The 10,859-nt window shown below is 26.6% G+C and overlaps 1 protein-coding gene across 2 annotated transcripts; it reads left to right on the forward strand.

The window, feature by feature from the left end:
- Positions 1–1,792: 1,792 nt before the first annotated feature.
- On the forward strand, positions 1,793–3,800 carry LOC146957853 (geraniol 8-hydroxylase-like). 2 transcript variants are annotated; one of them, XM_085739502.1, is made up of 3 exons: positions 1,793–1,850; positions 1,987–2,873; positions 3,049–3,800. In XM_085739502.1, the coding sequence occupies exons 2-3, from the start codon at positions 1,989–1,991 to the stop codon at positions 3,631–3,633; spliced, it is 1,470 nt and encodes a 489-aa protein (XP_085595628.1). In that variant the 5' UTR covers positions 1,793–1,850; positions 1,987–1,988; the 3' UTR covers positions 3,634–3,800. The 2 variants fall into 2 exon arrangements, with proteins under 2 accessions (XP_085595628.1, XP_085595623.1); XM_085739497.1 differs by having other exon boundaries at positions 1,793–2,873.
- The last annotated feature ends 7,059 nt before the right edge of the window (positions 3,801–10,859 follow it).

The following is a 10,859-nucleotide window of genomic DNA, read 5'->3' on the forward strand; positions in this document are numbered from 1 at the left end:
TTGTTCATTTTGGATACTAATAAGCATGACACCTATGAGAATAGGTAATGCAAATGGTAGTTAGATAACATGTCATCCCTACTTTTCATTTGTTTATATACATGACCGTAAATGTGAACCCTCCAATGTCATTCCTTTATTGTTTATATATCCAAATATTCTCCTATTCACATCTCAAAAGTTTGATCTTTTGGATAAAGACAATATTTATATTATATTTTGTATTGTCTCATGTAAGAGTACAAAATTTGATTATGTATGTTTTAAATATTACTTATTAGGTAAACTCGTATATTTTTTATCATGGTATTGATACAAAATTTTTACCGTCATTTAAAGTGACTAATCTCCATTGGAGAATCTATGAGGCACACAAGATAAACTCCCTTCTCAATCAGATTTTTTCATACACATTTAGGAATCAAACCTCTAACCATATTTTTAAGGTGCTCAAATCCCTTAACAATTGAACCAATCTATGGTTGGTACTCACATATACTTTATTTATTTTATTTTACATAGTTTTTTATTTACATACTTTTTTATATAGATAGATAGATAAATGGATTTTAGTGTAAAATTAAACATTCAATATAAAAAAAAATATAACTATTTTGCTACATCACTCATTTGATAAATGGATTTTAAAATGAATAATATGTCACAAAGCAGATAAAATGTTTGTTTGGTACATACAAATAGAGTGTTTCTATCAAATATTAGTGTGAAATTAATTTACATCACTCATTAAACTTTCTTTTTTTGACAAATTGTATATATATACTCATTAAACTTAAATTTTGACTATAAACGGTTGTTAGAAGGATTCAAAGAGTCAAACTTGTACCAATATAAAAAATAAGAATTAGTGTGAAATTAATTTACATAGTATATATACTCATTAAACTTTCTTTTTTTGACAAATTGTATATATACTCATTAAACTTAAATTTTGAATATAAACGGTTGTTAGGAGGATTCAAAGAGTCAAACTTGTACCAATATAAAAAATAAGATTTCAAAATAATAGTCCAGAATTATTGCAAACTATGTAGGACATACTCTTTTTTTATTCTATAAAGAGACATACCCTTTTGATATCATTGTTTAACTTAAAAATAAAATGAAAGAGTAATTTTAGAACATCAATGTACAAAATTAATAACTTCGTTGGTTTGGTCTTGTCATGTAAAGATAAGATATACCTTAAATACACATATTGCAGGTTTAAATTCATTATCTCAACATACATTTCTTTTTTGTCAAGATCTCAGCAAAATATTTTTATAAAAAAAATGCAAAATAAATAAATTTAATACATTATCTAATTTTTTGAAAAGTATAATCATCCAAATTGGAATCTCACATGGGCATGCCCAGTTTCACTCTGTTGTTTGTTTATACGTACATGACCAAACTCTAACTCTATATATAATATGATTTGATTCATGTTAGTACACAGCAACGTGTATGTTGATCTGTCACGTGACAACCCCTTATGCTCTATTTTTAATATCTGTTCAGACTAGTGCAACATAACACCTAGTTTGGAAGGGAAGAACCCAAGATGCTTCTTGTCACTACACTTGTCATTGTAAAAAGATACGAAAAGTACTTAATAATTACAATAAGATTTATATTCAACAAAAATCCATTTAATATTGTGTTGTTCTTTTTGATATTTTATGCACACGTTTTTCACTTTCATTGATGTATTTTTTTTATTTGAATGAAAGGAGCATAATTAAACTTCATCCTCCTATAAAATGGGGTGAACAAGAAAGTAAGTGGCAAGAACAAGGAGTCTTTTAAAGAAGTCTTGATATCTTTGGTTCACTTTTAGTACATAAGTAAGTCCTATTTTTAATTATCTATTCTTTCTTAATTATTATTTCAAGCTTTATAATCAATATTTCCTCCACCTTTATATATGTTAATGCTGCATGTATCAAATTAATAAAGAACTTGTTCCTCCGATGATTTCAGATATGGATTATGTTGGTAGTGTTATGCTCCTTTTGTTGACATGCATTGTCATGTTCTTCATTGGTTTACTACATGCAAGAAACAAAAAATCGAACTACAAGCTTCCACCAGGACCTTCTTTTTTCACTATCATGTCACATGTTGTTGAATTGTACAACAAGCCACAACAAACACTTGCAAAATTTGCTAAGGTCTATGGTCCTATTATGCGCATTAAGTTATGCACAGAAACTACCATAATCATCTCATCATCACATATGGCCAAAGAGATTCTTTTTACTAATGATTCATTGTTCACTGATAGATCCGTTCCTGATAACACTACAACTCACAATCACAACAATTTTAGCTTAGTTTTCCTCCCATTTTCACCTCTTTGGCAACATCTTAGGAAAATATGTCATAATAATTTATTCTCTACCAAGACTCTTGATGGAAGTCAAGAACTTAGACGTATGAAACTCAAAGATCTTCTCAATGATATGCATAAAAGTAGCAAAACCGCTGAAGCTGTTGATGTTGGAAGAGCTGCTTTCAAGGCTTGCATTAATTTTTTGTCATACACTTTTGTGTCTCAAGATTTTGTTGAGAATTTAGATGATGAATATAAAAATATAGTGTCAACTCTATTAAGTGCTGTTGGAACACCAAACATTGCTGATCATTTCCCAGTGTTGAAGATTTTTGACCCACAAGGCATTAGAAGACACACTACTCTTTATGTTTCAAAAGTGTTCTATGCTTTGGATATCATAATTGACAAACGAATGAAGATGAGACAAAGTGAACAATATGTCTCAAAAAATGACATGCTGGACACCTTGTTGGACATTTCCAAAGAAGATAGCCAAAAGATGGATAAAAGGCAGATTAAACATCTAATACTTGTATGTTCTTTCCTATCTCTCTCTCTCTCTTTAATTAACTTTTTGTTGAGAACAATACATTCTACCAATTAAACGTGCAAGAATTTCACACGTCATTTTCAAAAAAAAATTCTCTATATTTGTGCAATCATACTTGATAATTTTACTTAACATGTGACTATTGTAATTTTAATAGGATCTGCTTGTGGCGGGAACGGAAACATCGGCATATGGATTAGAAAGGGCAATGAGTGAAGTAGTACGCCATCCGGAGGTTATGTCAAAAGCAAAGAAAGAACTAGAGGAAACCATTGGATTAGGCAAACCAATTGAGGAATCAGATATTGATAGGCTTCCATACTTGAATGCAGTGATTAAAGAGAGTTTACGTTTACACCCTCCAGCTCCAATGTTGCTTCCTAGGAAAGCAAGGGTAGATGTGGAAATAGCAGGTTACACAATTCCAAAAGGTGCACAAGTTCTGATCAATGAATGGGCTATTGGTAGAACAGACATATGGGATGATGCTCATTTGTTTTCACCAGAAAGATTTTTGGGTTCTGAAATTGATGTCAAAGGTCGTCATTTTAAGCTTACACCGTTCGGTAGTGGAAGACGTATATGTCCTGGCTCACCACTTGCTGTTAGGATGTTGCATTTGATGTTGGGATCATTGATCAACTCCTTTGATTGGAAACTTGAAAATAATATGGAACCAAAGGACATGAACTTGGACAAACAACTAAGAGCTATTCCAGTTGCCCTAAACAAAGTATATTAAGTTATTAACCTTGTTGAATAATCTCTTTGTGTAACACCTTCTACCTTAAGGGGTGCATTTATCTTTCGTGATTTAATTTCCTCTAAGTCTATTTAGTTTGTTGTTTGAGTATGGGGATGTAAAATATGTATGGCTTAACGAATAAAATTTCATTGTTTCTCTAATTACATATTTTTCTGTTGTGTTGATATACTTAAATATCTTAATGTGATGTTTTAAAAAAAAATATTTTGTTCAATGGAATCTATTCTGTACCATATATAATAAAAGTAAATCGTTTTGGATTGATTTTTTCTCCTTTCAATTATACTCTTAAGACAACTTTGATTGGAAGCTTGAAAATGGTATGGAAGCAAAGGACATGAACTTGGACAATCCCCTAAGAGCTATTCCAGATGTATTAAACAATACTCCCTCCGTCCCGGTATAATTGACCTACTTTGGTTTTTCACACAGATTAAGAAAAGTGTATAAATGAAGGGGAAAGTGGAATATATTGTATTAGGAATGATAAAAGTAGTATTATTTAGTGTTATATTGTATTGGGAATGATGAAAGTTGTATTGAAAATTGAAATGGGTCAGTTATTTTGGGACACTTTTTTTTAGAAAATGGGTCAGTTATTCCGGGACGGAGGGAGTATTAAGTATTAAAAAACCAGATCAATGTATTTTATATTTTAAACTTAATAAAGATTTGGTTTGATGAATCTGGTTTTAAGGGAGTATATTGTATCTTGCTTTTTGTATTTATAATCTATATAATATAAATTTACGGCCGATTCCATAGCCCTTCTCTTATTCTTATGACAAGTGGCATTCTCATTCTCTTCTTTTTACAAATGCTCTCACCACATTCATCCTCACAAAATACTCTCACCACATTCATCCTCACAAATTTGTATTTAATGTTTATGTATAAAAGGAAGTTTTACAATTTCAAATTCTAATATTTGAAATTAAATTAGAAATCAAACATTTCGTATTCAAAAAATACAAACTTTAATAAAATATGCTTTTTTTATTATTGAATAATCAGATAATTTAAATTAAAATATTTGAATTCGGATATTAAAATAAAACAAGTAATACGATTTAAATTAAAATATTTGAATTCAGATATTTAAATTAAAATATTTGAATTCAGATATTTAAATATCAAAGAGATCAAATAATTGATATATGTCAAATAATAAAAATATGATTTGATTTGTCAAAAAAAATATGATTTGATAAAAGTGAAACTTTTTAAAATAATTTAATTAGATTTGGTAGTAACCATTAATTTTTTATATAATTTAAGTTTATATTCTTTTGATTCTATTTTCAAAATATATATTGTATAGTAACATAGTAAGAATTATTCAATCTTTATTTTGGGAAAGAAAAAAAATCGGATATTTTGTTTCAGGACAAAAAAAAAATCAGAATTGATTTCAGTTAATTGTATTTGATGGACTTGCTAAAATAAACGTTAAACCTTCCCTAAAAAAATAATCCTTAAACCAAAATAAAAAATAGGAATTGGATGTATTTAATTGGAGTTAAAAACGTATCATTGGTGATAAATGAATGAAATAATGTTCAATAATAAGTATAACTCCAAACATAACAAATCAACAAATTTCAGGATCAAAGGGAGGCAGGATATTTTTATAAGCAATTATAACAGATATTTTATAGTAAACCTTCCTTATAAACGTTAAACCTTAAAAAAAACGTTAAACCATTGGGCTGATTGAAAAGGTTAATTATATATGCTCCTTAACAAAAGAAAAATAAACCTTCCCTAAAAAAAACTTAAACCTTCCCTAAAAAAAACGTTAATTATGGGCTGATTGAAAAGGTTAATTATATATGCTCCTTAACAAAAAAAAATTATGTATTACTTAATGACTGAGATATAAATTTAAACATGTGCTAAAATAAACCTTAAACCATTGGCTGATTAAAAAAGTTGATTACGCTCCTTAAAAAAAAATATTAAGACATTTAGTACATGCCGTAAAATAATTAGTCCTATTTAAGTCCTATTTACTTTTGCATTTAAAATAATAATTAAACAGATCAAATGCCGTAAAATTCATAGTCCTATTTAGTTTTTTTCATATGCAAATCGTGTAAAAAAAATTATATTTTACTTAATAGCTAAGATATGATTTGATTGGTTAAGTTACATGTTGTTGTTTTACGTAATTGTCCTCTAAAAGCTATTATAAATTAGACCTTTTGGCCAACACATTCTTCACACCACAACTTCTGTTTTGTAGTTGTCTTTCATATTCCTCTCTTTTTCTTTGCGTGATTTTCGTATTAGTTTGTTAAGCTGAAATGGCACCAAAGATCGACTTGATTTCTGATATATCCCCTTCGAAAGAAAACTGGAATATCAGGGTTCGAGTCGTTCGCCTATGGTTTGTGAGGGACATGAAAAAGGATCAACTTCCTTACTCCTTGGAAATGGTTCTAATGGACAATAAGGTAGTTTGATTCCATTTGTTTTTAGTTTTTATAGTTCTTTTTTTTATCAATAATTTTTTGTTTTTTTTTGGTACAGTAAACTGATTCATTTTATTACTCGATTATTGTGATTAAAGTTATTGATTTGTGTAGGCTTTAAAAAAACAATAAATTTAGTGATTAAAATTAGTTATATAATTTATTCAATAGTTGAAAATTTATTGTGAAAGAAATGTAGGAAAAAAACTTGAGTTATATTAATCGCCTAAAAAAATTTAGTGTTATCTATGAGCAAAAATTGATCACAGTAATCACCGAAAATCTATATCTATATTATATAAATTTAGGACCTATTCCATTTTTCTTCTCTTCTCTTCTTGACACGTGTCACTATATTTTAATGTTTTAGAATTTCTTTCAAGTCACGACATGTGGCACTCTAAGATTGTTTTATTCTCAAGCATTTGCATTATTGTAACTTTGTGTATTAACTTTTCTAATTAATTTTTTCTAATTATTATATTGAACCATGTGTATCAATTATATTGTTTTTTTGGAAGACCAATTATATTGTATTATTATATTGTTTGTATAATCGGGAAGACCAATTATATTGTATTATTATATTGTTTGTATAATCATGTAATGTAATGTTTTTTTATCATATATTATATTGAACCATGTGTATCAATTATATTGTTTTTTTTTTTTTTGAAGACCAATTTTATTGTATTATTATATTGATTGAATCATGTGTATCAATTATATTGTTTTTTTTTTGGAAGACCAATTTTATTGTATTATTATATTGTTTGTATAATCGTGTAATGTAATGTTTTATTATCATATATTTTATAGTTGATATTAAACTGAATTTTTTTTGAATAAATTTCGTTGAATTGTTCAATCTTTATTTTCGGAAAGAAAAAAAATCATTTTTTCTAATTATTATATTGAACCATGTGTATCAATTATATTGTTTTTTTTGAAGACCAATTATATTGTATTATTATATTGCTTGTATAATCGTGTAATGTAATGTTTTATTATCATATATTTTATAGTTGATATTAAAGAATGAAATTTTAACGAGATTGTTTTATATAATATAATATTTTAGTTATAACGTATTTAAATATAGTTGATATTAAAGAATGAAATTTTAACGAGATTGTTTTATATAATATAATATTTCAGTTATAACGTATTTAAATATGCAGAATAAATTGCGTATATTTTTAACCTATTAAAAAGATTATCAGATTTATAATTTATCACAAAGTATAAAATGTAAGTCACATTTTTATTTCGTTAAACTGAATTTTTTTTGAATAAATTTCGTTGAATTGTTCAATCTTTATTTTAGGAAAGAAAAAACAATCGGATACTTTATTTTAGGACAGAAAAAAAATCGGAATTGGGCATCATTAGTTCATTAGTCAAAGAATATCATAAATGGGTGATTGACAAAGAATATAAAAAAATATGATTTCAGTTGATTGTATTTAATGGACTTACTAAAATAAACGTTAAACCTTCCCTAAAAAAAAATAAACCTTAAACCAAAAAAAATCAGAATTGGAGGTATTTAATTGGAATTAAAAACCTTAACAAAAAAATAATATTTTAATTAATTGTATTTAATGGACTTGCTAAAATAAACGTTAAACCTTCCCTAAAAAAAATAAACCTTAAACCAAAAAAAATCGGAATTGGAGGTATTTAATTGGAATTAAAAACCTTAACAAAAAAAATAATATTTTGAGACCTTTCCTATAAAATTGCAAAACTATTAAATAGATTAAATGCCATAAAATTCATAGTCCTATTTATTTTTTTTTCAAATGCAAATCATTTAAAAAAATATTATATTTTGCTTAATAGCTAAGATATGAGCTATATTGTATTTTTTTTTTTGGAAGACCAATTATAGGTTTATGATATAACCTTATCATCTCATATGATTCTTTTTAACGAATTCACATTTTAATTAATGAAATGAACTAACTTATAATATTAAATTCTTAAAAAGAATAACAAATAGTGACTATCAAATTAATTTTTTATACTCTTCAAAAAAATAATTTTTTTATAAAAGAATATTCCTTTTAAAAAAACCAAAAATAGTTACACAGAACCTAATAAGTTTGTTCCTCTTTTCTTCATTTTGTAACATGTATATGGAAATCAAAATCTGCAATTATTATAAAGATTGTTGAATAAAAAACTTATGCTTAAAAAAAAGGAATTCATATCATTTCCAATAATTTCATTTAATTACTTATTATTAATTATTAATTTGCCATTAATAGAAAAATGTATAATTCATACAATTATTGTCTATATAAGGCACACAAACTAGCCATTCCAAATTGCTCACATCTTTGTTAAAAAATTGTAGAGCTTTTTATACTTTTGTGCAAAACCTTCCTCCTTTTTTAATGTCATGCACCTCCTATAATCTTAGAGTTATATCGTTATATGGGTGGGAGGTATAAAGGCTATTAGAAGGCATTCAACAATATTTTCATATTGCTGGTGGTGAAATTAATTTTGCTTGCATGGAATATCCTCTCAAGTTGATGCAGCTGGTGTGTTTTTGTTTCCGTGTACATACTATAAATCAATTTCCTATATAGCACAAGATGTATTATTTGGGTTCAATTTTTTTCTTTAAGTATGTGGTTTATAATGACTACTGTTTTTCTGTAGTCTGTATAAGGCAAATATCATGTTGTACTATTATGTATAATCAAAGTACATGTTGTGTTTTGTGTTGTTCTTTATGTAGAATAATTTTACATTTTGAAGGAAAAAAAATAGTCTATGACCCTGAAATGTGAAAACTTTTGTTGTGCCTTACTTTTATTGTTTCTGTTGTAGGAAATGTCTGATTATGAGAAAAAAATGAGAAGAGAGAACACTGTGATATTTTTTTTTATAAATACATAGGGGGAGAGACAGAAATCAAATAAAGTAAATTGAATCTATTGTTTCTTATAAAAGATGTTCTTTCCTTTTCTTCTCTATCTCGGTTAGATAGAAAGTGATAAAAGTGAAGTTAAAACGTAGTCCTTGTGAGCTTAGCTCAATTGGTAGGAACAATGCATATTTTATGCAGGTGCCGGGGTTCGAACCCCGGACACCCCACTTCTCCACATTTAATTGTGTGAGTTCTAGCCACTAGGCTACTTGACCAAAAATAAAACCATCCGCATCAATGTTCTTTTATTGAATTTAAAAATAAAAAAATAAAAAACTTTCTTTTTTGGATTATAAGTGATCAAGTATACACATGTTTTCTCTCAAAAAAGTACACACATGTTTTGCAAGAAAGTACACACATGTTTTGAATAAGCAATCATCATGTACGATCTAAGTGAGAGTAATAACTTTTTATTGATGCAAATCATAGCCTTCAAGACGGAAATTAAATGATCAATTAAGTCAACTAATTTTAATGGAAATATATTTTGCATTTATTGACAGGAAAAAAAAAGGAAACATGTGTGATAAATTATTAATTTTAAAAAGTTATATTTCTAAAATGTATCATTATCTATATAATAATACATCTTAGACTTTTTTCATTATTGTTTCAATAATTTTCATTAAAAAGGTTTATATCATATAAATCAGTTCATTCTATTATAACTATAATGTAACAATAACATTGAGCTTCAGTATATATAAAAATACAGGTGATACATGAAAATAGGTTAACGATGGAATTCACATTTTTTTTTTAAATCAATTCTAAATTAGTGCATGATGGTTCCAAAATAATATTAATATGATAGGAACCGAAAGCAGTTATAACTATTCCAAATTGATCGAGAATATTATTGACATAATTTGATCAAAGAATTATGCATTTAAACAACTTAAATATGATGCGGTTTTTTTTTTGTTGACAAAGAATATGATACATATTACTATTGATAAATGATTTAGTCATAATATATTGATCAAAACAATTTTAATAGAAGTTACACATCTGTTAGGCGTACTCTCATATACAAGTATGCGAAAGAATTAAGTGAAGATCAATTGTATTCTATTAACAAATTTAGTGTTGTTTCTGATGCATGGTCATACAGGACAACAAGACAAGGTTAACTTTCAATATGGTACCATAATTTTATAAAATAATTAAATTAATATATGAATCAACCAATGTTTGACTAAGAGAATGAAAAAAAATCATTCTGAAATTGAATGAGCCATAAAAGGAAATGAGAAATTTTCCCTGAGAAAGTCATCATGGAATCAGCATCATTTAAGCATTAAAACCATATTTTTAGTGATTCTGTTACAAATGTACCGTTTTTAAACATATATTAAAAAGTTTTAGAAAAATACATATATATTTTGAACATTATGGTTATGTATATAATTTAAGAAAAAAATGGCTATGTTTAAATTTTATCGCATCCATCTTTCCAATACATAGATTTTTTTTTTAGGGAAGACACTTAGAATTTAAATTTTTGTTTTAAATTAAATGAGTAAAATTGATTATTTTAATGAAATTTGGTATAAAAAAAAAAACATTGATATTTTCATGTTGATACAATTATTTGATTTTATACACAATATGCATGTCAATACAACTTAAATTATAGGACAAACATTTTGGATCAAAATTTAATGTGTTAGTTTACATGTAGAAATGAGTTTAATTATAATTTTAATTTGTTAGTTTACATGTAGAAATGAGTTTAATATAAATTTAATTTGTGCTATACCTCAACGGCCTACGTAAAA

This window comes from Medicago sativa, chromosome 1 (genome assembly GCF_051527215.1).
Source record: "Medicago sativa cultivar Bolivia chromosome 1, Bolivia_mono, whole genome shotgun sequence".
Lineage (NCBI taxonomy): Eukaryota > Viridiplantae > Streptophyta > Magnoliopsida > Fabales > Fabaceae > Medicago > Medicago sativa.

Coding starts and splice junctions, on each gene's coding strand:
- LOC146957853 (XM_085739497.1), top strand. CDS start 1,944: ATGTATCAAATTAATAAAGAACTTGTTCCTCCGATGATTTCAGATATG. Junction 2,874..3,048: donor AGATTAAACATCTAATACTT/GTATGTTCTTTC, acceptor TAATTTTAATAG/GATCTGCTTGTGGCGGGAAC.